The sequence below is a fragment of the Moschus berezovskii genome, chromosome 16, assembly GCF_049115385.1.
Source record: "Moschus berezovskii isolate FMDL1 chromosome 16, NW_MosBer_1.0, whole genome shotgun sequence".
Taxonomy (NCBI): domain Eukaryota; kingdom Metazoa; phylum Chordata; class Mammalia; order Artiodactyla; family Moschidae; genus Moschus; species Moschus berezovskii.
In genome coordinates, this window is record NC_142475.1 from 39,776,187 (window position 1) to 39,788,820 (window position 12,634).

Sequence of the window (12,634 nt, forward strand, 5' to 3'; positions counted from 1 at the left end):
CGACTGAGCGACTGAACTGAACTGAAAGATTATAACTTTAAGTTTCCCTGTCCTAAGATGAAATGCTAAAGTAATAGTATAAGAATTATATGGTAATGTGCATGAGTAATACGTTTGAGAAGCATAATTTTGCTAACAAAATTATGTGAGGTGTTAATATGAAAGATTTTTGTATCAAATATTGCCCCGCTGGTGCCCCAAAGGAGCTAAACTATGATTCTTAAAAACAAACAAAACACACATGGGCTATTAAAATCAGAGCAAAATATATAACAAATAACCTACACCTTATAAATCTCTGTCATTTCATGTCATCACACACACACAATAAACTTATTACTGTTGTTCTTGTCGTTCAGTCACTAAGTCTGTCCGACTCTCTGTGACCCCATGGACAGCAGCACACCAGGTTTCCCTGTCCTTCACCAAATCCCGGAGTTTTCTCAAACTCATGTCCACTGAGTTGGTGATGTCATCCAACCATCTCATTCTCTGTCAACCCCTTCTCCTCCTGCCTTCAATCTTTCTCAGCATCTTATTCCTGAGAGGCTATTACTGCTGCTGCTGCTGCTGCTGAGTCACTTCAGTCGTGTCCGACTCTGTGTGACCCCATAGACGGAAGCCCACCAGGCTCCCCCTTCCCTGGGATTCTCCAGGCAAGAACACTGGAGTGGGTTGCCATTTCCTTCTCCAATGTGTGAAAGTGAAAAGTGAAAGTGAAGTCGCTCAGTCGTGTCCGACCCTTAGCGACCCCACGGACTGCAGCCTACCAGGCTCCTCCATCCATGGGATTTTCTAGGCAATAGTACTGGAGTGGCTTGCCATTGCCTTCTCCGAGGCCATTACTAGAGGATAGCAATCTTAAATTATCCAAAAGCACCCTCTAGTGGCCAAAACGTAATTCACACATAAAAGAAAAGTATAGAAACAAATGACTATTGTGACAATATTTAATTAAAATTTTTCTAAATGAAAATAAAAATGAATATGGCTATTGTAAACTTTGTTTCAATGATTCTCCACTACTATATTCAACAGCACAATCATTGGACAAATCAATTTTTAGTACTAAAAATACACTTAACCATTTTAAAACTAAAAATACACTTAACATATAAAATACATACATGTGCAATGCTAATAAAGACATAAGAGTCCTGCTGACTTTCTGTAGCTATGTACGTATTCTATTATTTTTCATTCCCTGAGCTTCTACTCATGGTAGAAAGTATACACCTCGAGACTAAGGAAAATTGAGTACAAATTAAACATGTCTAATATTTTCACTATAGACAGCTATAGTTGAAAGTTTTAAATATGATGATCTAATTAAGTATTCATCACAAATACTTTTTGCCACTGAACTGTATATTACCTAATTAGAAATGCTCATGTTTCCTTATTAACTTCATTTCTCTAATGTTTTCAACTGCTAAATATTATTGCCTAAAAAGAGAATTTCTATGTCTTAAAAATCTTGTGAAGAAACAGATTTGTAATGCTTTGAAGTTATAAAACATTTCAAAATAAAACAGTAGTAACTCCTTTTAAAAGCTGATAGCACATAAAAAAAACTGCCAGTGAAAACTCTTTTCTCATTAAAAAAATCTGTATTTTGACTTTGAATATATTCTTATTATTTCAGGAGATTCCTATCTTCCTACCTGTGTCTGGAAAAAAGATACGACATCAATGAAAACCAACTGGCATTTTTTTGCTTTATGTCTTTATTGAATAGGTTCAAAAATGAAGACATTATTTGTAATTTAAAAAAAACAGAGTGAACAAGAGACAACAGCAGCCATACTACTCTTACTTTTCCAAGCTAATAACTTTCAGAACATTATATAAGCAATTTTTACAGTTGTAATTTAAGTTTAAATCATCTTTTCATTCTACCACACTGGAAAATACTTGTGAAAATAAATAAAAATAAAATAAATGATGCATAGATCTAGGAAAATTTCTTAAAAACTGAACTATTGCACAACAAATCAACATGAAAATAATATATGCAAGTAATATAAAAATGCATTTAAATACACTGCATCGATATGCTTCATAATTCATTAATATATTTCACCTACTTACTGTTTATAACAATCTCTGGGTTTTGGAATTAGATGATTTCTTACCAACTCATTTCCATATAGTACATTATAACATTTACTTGCTACAGTAAAATTCAGTGAGAAACAAACATGTGCCACTTTGTTTAAATCATTTACCTATCCCTTCGTTGGGCGGACAAAAATTATGTGATCTTTAAAAATAAACTTGGAAGAAAACAGTGCTCAATTCTAGATAAAGCAAGAGTTTAAAGTTTTCTTTATATGTTTCTAATAATTAGAACAGAAGAACATAAACAATTGAAATGGAACTCTAATATGTACATTATTCTCCTAAATTTATTAAAGCTTATTCTAGTTGATGGAATAAGCTGCAACATAGTTTTTTTTTTGATCTCTGACCCTTCCTTTTGGCCAATATGACTAAATAAAGGCAATTAGAAAAAAATTATTGAAAGTCAGGAAAGGAACTATAATGTAAATCATAAGTTTCCATTACCACTAAGCTATCCTCTTCCCAAATGAAAAACACAAACAAAACAAAAAAACTAATGAATAAAATTATAATGTTACGTATAAATGAATTTCAGAGAAAGAGCTATAAGTCACAAATTTCTACCCTGATCCTCACAGTTATCAGAATCATAAACAAGAAGTTAGAAATTGCCTATAAATGATTTGCTTGTACCTTTATAATAAGATCAAGGTTTGTTAGGTTTGATTCAATGGAAATAACTACTGAATTACTGAATTTGGCTGCACAAGCAACCAAAGGTATTTACTAGTAAATACAATGTTACACTGAAAGTGAAAATGATTAAAAGCTGTATTTTAGTCACAGTAAAGGTGAAAGTATAATTACATTTTTGTGAATGTTTAATTACATAATAAAGCATCTATCCATTAAAGCAATGCATTTTCAGAAGCTTTTTTTGTGAAGTAAATGATGCTTCAGCACTAAACACTGGAAGAAAAACATGAGTAGGAAAAATTAAATATTAACATTCTCTTAACCTACCCATAAATACATATAACTATACTTCAAGTGACTAAAATTCAATTCTTTTTACCTTCATGTCCTGCACTAATGATTATTTATTGAAGTTAATTGTTTATTAGGTGAGATGATCTGTTTTAAAATCCATTAATTTCTTCTAAATTCAAATACATAGATATAAATGCAAGATTTTGCAAGGAACTTTGTGCACCTTCTATTAAATAACTTGCAAACTGCAAAAATGAAGTAGCAAACTACTCTTCAGACATGAGATAATGGGGAAAAAAGGACAAAAGTGAAATCTGAAGACAACCAGAAGTAGAAAGAATGTATGTTCAACTAATACATACTGAATAAACAAAAAATCATTCAGTTATAACTAGAAAAAGGAATAGCTATATTCAGTGTCTCTGAAAAGGGAACCGCATAATTACGTTTTCAAGAACTGAGTAAAAACCTCTATAGAATCAATAATACACTGAGTAAAGAGCAACATATGCAACAGGGGTTTTTCCCTCTCTTTTTAAAAAATATTTATAAAATTAATTATTAAAGAGTTCTTCAGGAAAATGACACAACTAATTGTAACTAAAATATTCTCTCAGTTTCAAAAGTTCAAGCATTCCATCCTACAATGATACTATCTGAAAATAGGTCAATAATAAAAATGTTTATTCTGATGTTCTGCTCAAAGTAATGATCATCTGAAAACTTAAAGCGCTAAGCACTAATGCTGGATTGTTTGTAGAAGTAGAGTAATGTACTTTAACGACAGAAAAGGAATACCTAAATGATTCCACCTAAAGCTATTTTCTGACTGATAAGTAGGTATGTCCTTGAATGGCACAGTTTAGGTTGCCAGGTATTTATTATATACAGTATATGTACACTCACATATATACACACACATTACACAGCCAAAGAATTATGCTCCAAAAACTGTTGAAAAAAAGTATTTTGAGTAATTTTAGCACGAAATCACTAGAGGAAGTACTCTAGATGTCCAAGCAGCAATACATAAAATTCAGGACTTAGCTTTTCCTTTTTTTTTTTGATTCTGTTCACAGAACCATTCTTCGAACGCCACATTCACAGCAGAACTTTGCCCATTCTACAGGGTATTTAGTCCCACATTCATGGCAGAATTTTGGTAAGTGTCCCACTGAATTTCCTTCAATGCCTTTAGTGTTTCCACCATTAAATGAAGGGATGTGGTCTCCATCTGGCCTGGAGAGGTACAGAGAGAAAGTAGAAACACAAAGTTCATGACAGTAATTTTCAATCTGTAAGCCTTGGGAAATAGAAAATAATATCATTAAGTATAACTAAAAGCTTCTTAATCTCATCATTAATGCTCTTGAAGAACTGATGCTTTCGAATTGTGGTGCTAGAGAAGTCTGTTGAGAGTCCCTTGGGCAGCAAGGAAATCAAACCAGTCAATCCTAAAGGAAATTAATTCTAAATATTCACTTGAAGGATTGATGCTGAAGCTCGAATACTTTGGCTACCTGAAGAGAAGAGTTGACTCACTGGAAAAGACCCTGATGCTGGCAAAGACTGAGGGCAGAAGGAGAAAGGGGCAAAAGAGGATGAGATGTCTGGATGGCACTACCAACTCAATGGACATGAGTTTGCGCAAACTCCAGAAGAAACTGAAGGACAGGGAAGTCTGGTGAGTTGCAGTGAATGGGGTCACAAAGAGTCAGACATGACTGAGCGATTGAATAGAACTTTTCCCTCTTGTATTGTTTGGTTCTTCTGTAAGACCTCTAATCTTTCTGTGATATTGTATTGTCACTGTTAATGACTTCAATTCCCTGTCTTATTACTTTATATACTTCAAACTGACTTATTTTATAAGTAATGTCTGAAGAACTTCAACATCTGAAGTCTTGGGTACACATGTTTGTTTTCTGCTGTCACTCATGACTGATTCCCTGTTTCCCTGCATGGCTTGAAATGTGTTTGTTTTGTAGTTCAGAATTGTAAGCTCATGTGTGTTCACCTGTGAGAATCAGGAGGCCTGGGTTAACAGCATTTCACAAGATGGTTCTTTCTGCTTTTGCTTTTATAAGCTCCAAGGAAGCTCTTAAACCAAGAGTATCCAAGTTACTTTTTCAGTTAAGAATTAGAATATGCAGATGTTTTCCTTTCAAACCTTAAACTCATATGACTAGTTATGAATTATCAGTGGGAATTCACATCCCTCTGAGCCATGGCTAGGACAGACAAGTATCCTTGGGATCTCTTTATTTCTGATTGTTTTGTTTTGTTTTATTTTCCTAGTCCAGCTTTCACTCAAGAGATAACCCTCTGAATACTGTGAGAGAAGGGTTAACACAACCTTTCTCCTCTTCTGTGGACATATTTGACCTTGGGATAACTTCTCAGCTCTGTTTAATGAAAACCCAACAGAGGTGAAATGCCAGCTAAGTTTCTAAGCAACAGTGTTTGCAAGCAGTTCACTGAAACCGGACATATCCCTCAGGATAACCTGGAAGCTATGTCTATGAAACTGTTATTATGAGACACCGATCCCTTTGGGAAAAAGAACTTCTACTTAAACTGACTTTATACCCACCTATGAGATCTTATTCTCTTATATCTAAGCTGTCAGTTAGACAGCTGAGGAAGACAAGCGTCAAGAATGCTGCAAAGCCTCCCATGAAAGAGAAAACACCTGACGCTGCTCTGCTATCATCTCATATTTCTGAAAACAATCCCAGTGACATGCAATATACAGTCATATAAGTGCCTCTGGCTGAGTCTAAGAAGAATCTTTGCTGAACCTCTCAAGAATCCTGGCTTAGAGCAAGAGGCATGGCAGGAAGGGTGAGGAAAAGTTGTTTCTAACACTATTTTGTCCAAGTACCAGAAGTCAATTCCTCTCTCCCCAAATTACCCTAAAACCCAAGTCTCTATATAGTGAAGACCACTGAAAACCTCAAAAGTAGCTGCAGTGTCACAGTTAATTTGCCAAATTGATCTCTAACCTTCTTCGTATTTTTTTTCTTTAGAAATTTCCTTTCTTTGTTGAGAGCTAAGCTATACATTCAGAAATATATATATTTCCTCTTTTATCTAGTATTTCCAGGTGTTCTGTTTGGAAGGGTTGTCTAGGAAATGTAGTCTATCAGACTTTTAGAAAAATAAATCTCTGAGAATTCTTCATCTGTTTTGGTTATAAGTATTTTTGTCTACGATGGAGGTTGAGTATTCAAGTGAGTAAGGCTCTGGGCTTCCTATCAGATATAAAGCTCTGAAAAAAAAAAAAAAAAAAGAATATCCCAAACATTTTTTAATGTGATTTTTGCTCCTGCCTGTTAACACTTTGTCTACTTCTTTGGAAAGATAAAATTATTCATTTCAAGCATATGTATTTATTAAGTTTTCCATTTTATAACAGAATGTTAATCTTATACTCAGCACTGATTCAAAGCACATGGTTCCACACATATAGAACATAGTACAGCCATAATCCAGGACTCTAAGAAACAGAAGTTCACTTCCTTATATGAATCAAAAATACGTATCAAAGCCTCAGGTGAGACAAACAATACTTATTAAAGAATCTAGCTGAAAAGACAGCAACGTTATCAATTCCTCTATGGTTCTCGTCTTAAGCATAAGCATCACCCTTAAAACTTTCTAAATGGCAGACACCCAGACCCCATTCTCCATCTGGGAGAGACCGCCAAATGTTTGGTTTTGGAAAGCTCCATAGATGCTTCTTCTAATGGGCAAAACCAGGAGGGAGACCTAGAATCTTAGATACTTAAAAATCTATTCCTGGATTAAATATGAATAATGAATGTCTGTACATATTATATCAGAGAAGGCAATGGTAAGCCACTCCAGTATTCTTGCCTAGAAAATCCCATGGACGGAGGAGCCTGGTAGGCTGCAGTCCATGGGGTGGCTAAGGGTCGGACACGACTGAGAGACTTCACTTTCACTTTTCACTTTCACACATTGGAGAAGGAAATGGCAACCCACTCCAGTGTTCTTGCCTGGAGAATCCCAGGGACAGGGGAGCCGGGTGGGCGTCCATCTATGGGGTCACACAGAGTCGGACACGACTGAAGTGACTTAGCAGCAGCAGTAGCAGCAGCAGTACATATTATATACTTATAACAAAAGCAGACAATATATATAGTTTCATATAACACAACCACATCACAGCTGGTTTCCGTGTATCACAGGATGGTCATGTTATAGGCATGCACTAAGGGCATCTTAAAAAAAAACAACCCTATGAAATCCATTGCCCTATTCAGTATGGATTCAGTAGGATGTTAATTAATAAGTTAACCACTAAATTACACAGTGCTTCTATATGAGAAATTACAGCAGAACTTTTAAGGTCTCAGGACTAGTTGTACTTTCTCAGAAAAAGTGATTTATTTTTCTGTTTCAGACAACAAGAATCATGTAACTGTTCTTCTATTCTCCTGTTACTTTGGCTACACAACAACGAAGTTTATATGCCATTTTGCAGCCCAGGGCTGGCCTATCTACAGGTCTCATAATACGAACTTTGTGAACTAACCCCACTCTTTTTCCACTTCATCTTTTAATTCTCATCTTTCCTTTTCCTATTTTTCTTTAATGTAAAAAACAATGTTGTATTTCACTGTACATTTCTGTGCCTTTCCTTAAAACTTTATGGAAAAAGTTGGGATACATACGAAAAATAAAATATTTATAATGAATGATTTCATTATATGTTTAAAAACAGAGCCAGTGTCAAAGCTGTGCAACTATCGTGACATATTAGAAAGGGACGTACATGGATAATCACAATCTCATCAGAGAACTGAAACGTACTAACATGCTGCCGAAAATTATAATAGCAGTAGTGTAAAAAGTCTATTATTCAATTTGAAGAGGTAAAAATAACCATGCTGCAGTTAAAATTAAGACATAAAAAACACAAATGTATCCAGTGGTACTAAACAAACTGTATTTGAGTGTTTACCATAAAAATTACATCTACAAGGTATAAGAAAATACTATTTACACTCAAAACTAGGTCTTTACTGTATAACATTAAAGTCAAATTAAATTGCACAGGAAAAATTAGATTTTTTATTAATAACCTGATAGAAATTTTTTACGTGGTCTTTGGAAAACAATGAATACTTATTTTTATTTTAGTTATTACAATATCAGAGCTAAACATACCTGGCCATGTAGCTATCACTGTATGTTTTTCTCTTGCTTGTAAGCACATTTGAGGCAGGATTTCGGGCCAAACTAGGTGGCGTGGAGTTTCGAGGTTTGATGTTAGTCCTGGAAGACAGAAAGAGATGGCATAATGAAAAAAACTACTGAATAGTAAGCATTTCTGTCACAAATTGTTTATTTGAATGATTAGAAAAATAATTAGAAGCTATAAAGAGGTAAACTCAAAAGATTAAAATCCAAATAATTATTTCACATCTGAAATCCTTAATACGAAGTATAAGCCAAAGCATTTTGCACTAAGATTATCTTGATGGTACATAAAATCATTTAAAAATATGTCTATATATTCTTGACATGAAATTTATAAGTTAATCATTCTAAAACACTTTAAATTTTTTAAAGTTTAAATCTACAGTCCCCTCAAACTAGAGATAAGTCTTATTGAGTGCCTAGAGTTAAATAATAATGTTAGATGGGTAAGATGTGGTTAAAAATTTTGCTAACCATTTTTAGAGAGTAATATTCTATTTATGAAAGCCTGTTCTTAGAAAAAGCAACTAGAATGAATCAGTTAATATACTCTTGTCTCTAAAGATTTTAATTTCACCAACTATACAACCTGGGCTATCTGTTACCAGTAAAGTGGCTGATCACACCTTTCTGAATTCACTTTCTGAAAATTCCGGAATCAAAGAACGCTTATATATGAGGTAAAAATGGTAAAATGTATAGGCTTTGGAATTCAGATGAATCTGGATTCAAATCCCAACTGTCACTGAACAACTCTGGGTCTGGCAATCTGAGTCCAAGTTCCCTCATGTATAACATGTGACCATCATCACTTATAGGAAGTCAGATATATAAAATGTAATTGATACGACATTTAGCATAGCTGAGAGTGATGATGGTATTACTACTGTTAATATTGCTACTACAAGTTAACACTTACATTAACAGTGCTTACTACATTTGATGTAGCTGCATTTTTTTCCCTGGCCATACTCCACATCATGAGGGATCTTAGTTCTCCAAGCAGGGATCAAATCCATGCCCCCTGCAGTGGAAGTGCAGAGTCCTAACCACTGGACCACGAGGGAATTCTTGTAGCTACATTTCTAATCACTTTCATATAAAATTTATTTAATCCTCATAATAATCCTATGAAGCAGTAAGGATTACTAATTCCATCTTGCAAAGGAGGCAACTGAGGCAAAGAGTAGTTATTTCCCCAAGGTGACAGATAAATAATTGCAGAACTAGGTGTAAGATGTTCAATAGTGTTAGCATCCTCCCTCTCTTTAGAAATTTAGTCAAATCTTTTCATTTCAGAGATAAGCAATATTGTGTTACATGATCAAGCAGAATCCTCTTTTTAAAAATGCCTTTGTATATTTTAAGTTCTCAAACTCTGGCTGAAATTCTTCCTTCTCTACTTACATTAGCAAAGTTGGAGAGTCTCCCAAAATTTAAACAGTTGTCTCCAAAATAATGCAGGGAGTAACAATATCTATTATTTTCCAAATGCCCACTGCATGCCAGATATGATACCAGGTATTATACACACTTCGCTTTCTTTCATCTTCACAAAAATCTCTAAAGATATTATTCCCATTTTAAAGTTGAAAAAACTCATAGTCAGAGAGATTAAGTGCAAACCTATTACATGGCTGGGCTTCCCTGATAGCTCAGTTGGTAAAGAATCTGCCTGCAAAGCAGGAGACTCCAGTTCGATTCCTGGGTCAGGAACATGAGCTTAAGAAGGGATAGGCTACCCACTCCAGTATTTTGGGGGGGCTTCCCTTGTGGCTCAGCTGGTAAAGAATCCTTCTGCAATGCGGGAGACCTGGGTTCGATCCTTGCATTGGAAAGATCCTCTGGAGAAGGGAAAGGCAACCCACTTCAGTATTCTGGCCTGGAGAATTCCATGGACTACAGTCTGTGGGGTCGCAAAGAGTCAGACATGACTGAGCAACTTTCACTCATATTACATGGCCAGAGTGTCTGAATTTGAATATATGTGGGTCTCATTCCAAATCTTATATTCAATATGCAATGATGTCATTCAAAGGGAGGCAACTTTGAATACTTACACTATTTCTAAACTTTGACAAGAATCACCGTGGTACATGGATGAGTTACCCTGAACCTCTTCAAATGGCCTTCAAACACTCACTGCAAGTCCACCCATGAGGTGTATGCTACTCTACTTTCACATGGCCCCTCTAGGGATGTTGCAGAACTATCCCACGCCTTTTTAGGAATTCAATCTCTGAAAACTCCCCTGCCAAATGGTGGCAATTCCTCCAAGTGAGAATCACAGAGGACAGGATGGACAGGGTTTTGGGTTTTTTGGCTCAAGAACAAAAACTTGTTAGAAATACTATCACCTTCATATAATTCACATATGAGATATATAGACAGTACAAACATACCCATTCATATACCCAGACAACTTCATATCAATAGTTATTCAAATAATTATAAAATAATAAAAAATACATAAAATATAAGTTATCAACAACAGCTGTCATTATTCAATGCCTATTGTGTATTTTTAGTAACATCTATAAGGTAGAACTGGAATGCCAAGAACCATTTTGATCAGTATTTAAAACATGTTACTTGAGTCTTACACCATCAACACATTTTCCTTCCTGGTCAGAGTCTGAAAGTGCTCCTTTATTATGTGTCCATTAATACAATCTGCCTGCTACAGTTCAAGCCAATAATAAAAGGTCTAACTTTGGAACGGCACTTCCTCTGCTGCTGCTGCTGCTGCTGAGTCGTTTCAGTCGTGTCTGACTCTGTGCGACCCCATAGATGGCAGCCCACCAGGCTCTCCCGTCCCTGGGATTCTCCAGGCAAGAACACTGGAGTGGGTTGCCATTTCCTTCTCCAATGCGTGAAAGTGAAGTCGTCCAGTCGTGTCTGACTTGTAGCAACCCCATGGACTGCAGCCTACCAGGCTCCTCCATCCATGGGATTTTCTAGGCAAGAGTACTGGAGTGGGGTGCCATTGCCTTCTCCGGCACTTCCTCTGCTGCTGCTGCCAAGTCACTTCAGTCGTGTCCGACTCTGTGTGACCCCATAGACGGAAGCCCATCAGGCTCCCCCGTCCCTGGGATTCTCCAGGCAAGAACACTGGAGTGGGTTGCCATTTCCTTCTCCAATGTGTGAAAGTGAAAAGTGAAAGTGAAGTCGCTCAGTCGTGTCCGACCCTTAGCGACCCCACGGACTGCAGCCTACCAGGCTCCTCCATCCATGGGATTTTCTAGGCAAGAGTACTGGAGTGGGGTGCCATTGCCTTCTCCGGCACTTCCTCTACCCCACTGCTAATCACCGTTTCTCTGAGAGCTGCTCTGGAGAGTACAGACAGCAGGAATAGTGCAAAGAAAAAAAGCTCAGTGCATAAATTCTTCCTTCTAGGACTTATCACTATCTGCTGAAAAACAACACATGATGGCTGCTAATGACTCACACTTTTCCCATCTTTGTTTTATTATATATTTAGCTAAATGTATTATTATTTATGGATAAGAGAATGTTGTGGTTTTTAACTTTGGTTTAAAAGTTAATTAGGTGAGCTCTATTAAGCAATTTAACTTATCAGACCCTCAGTTTATCATTTTAAGATGAGACGGCAAGACTTGCTTTGGGGGCACAAACTTGTAAGCTTTGAAGACTTGTGCGGAGAGTTCCAAGACTGCCACTGCCACTCTTGCTTCTCCTCTCAGTCTGTGAGGCCAGTACAGAGAAAGGAATGTGTTTACTTCCCTGTGTTATGTGGAATTTGTAACTATCTAACACAAAGACTGAGGATCCCTGGATTGAATGTTTTCTAAGATCTTTTTCTTGCTTTTTTATAATAATTTATCATCTACTTAAGTAAAAGATATTCTAGCAATATTATATTTATATAATATATAATATTCCCTATACACTTTGTAGAAATATTACTCCTAAAAAAGTTTCATAAAAATAACAACTATTAAGGTGACTCATTTCAACAGTCTGAAAATTAAAATTTAAATTTTATTCAATGAATGCTCTAAAAACAGACATAGGATAATAGAAACGCTCATCAAAAATCAAAGTGTTATAAATCCTAGAAGATTATTCAGCACTTCTTGGCTTAAAAATGATTAAAATAAAAAATTTTAAGTGTAGGAATGTATAAATTTATAGTATTTCATTATATAAAGCCTTTAAGGAAATAGCTGAAAAACATTAACCAAACTGAATTACAAATACTTACTTGTAAATGGGTAATAACTCATGTCTTTTGATGGCACTGTTTGATTTTGTATCACTCTCAAACAACCCTTGCACATGTCTTCCAGTTCGAGGTGGAGGGCCTAACTTGTCCATCTTACTATTAAAA

At 35.7% G+C, this 12,634-nt stretch overlaps 1 protein-coding gene across 1 annotated transcript in view; it reads right to left on the minus strand.

Moving 5' to 3' along the window:
• Positions 1 to 1,584: 1,584 nt before the first annotated feature.
• The window catches only part of ZC2HC1A (zinc finger C2HC-type containing 1A), a 64,708-nt gene continuing 53,658 nt past the window's right edge, over positions 1,585 to 12,634 (minus strand). The window contains exons 8-9 of the mRNA XM_055432000.2: positions 8,251 to 8,358; positions 1,585 to 4,293 (exon numbers count right to left, since the gene is read on the minus strand). Of these exons, the coding sequence (XP_055287975.2) occupies positions 4,128 to 4,293; positions 8,251 to 8,358 (274 nt within the window). The 3' untranslated portion in view covers positions 1,585 to 4,127. The remainder of the gene's footprint in view (positions 4,294 to 8,250; positions 8,359 to 12,634) is intronic.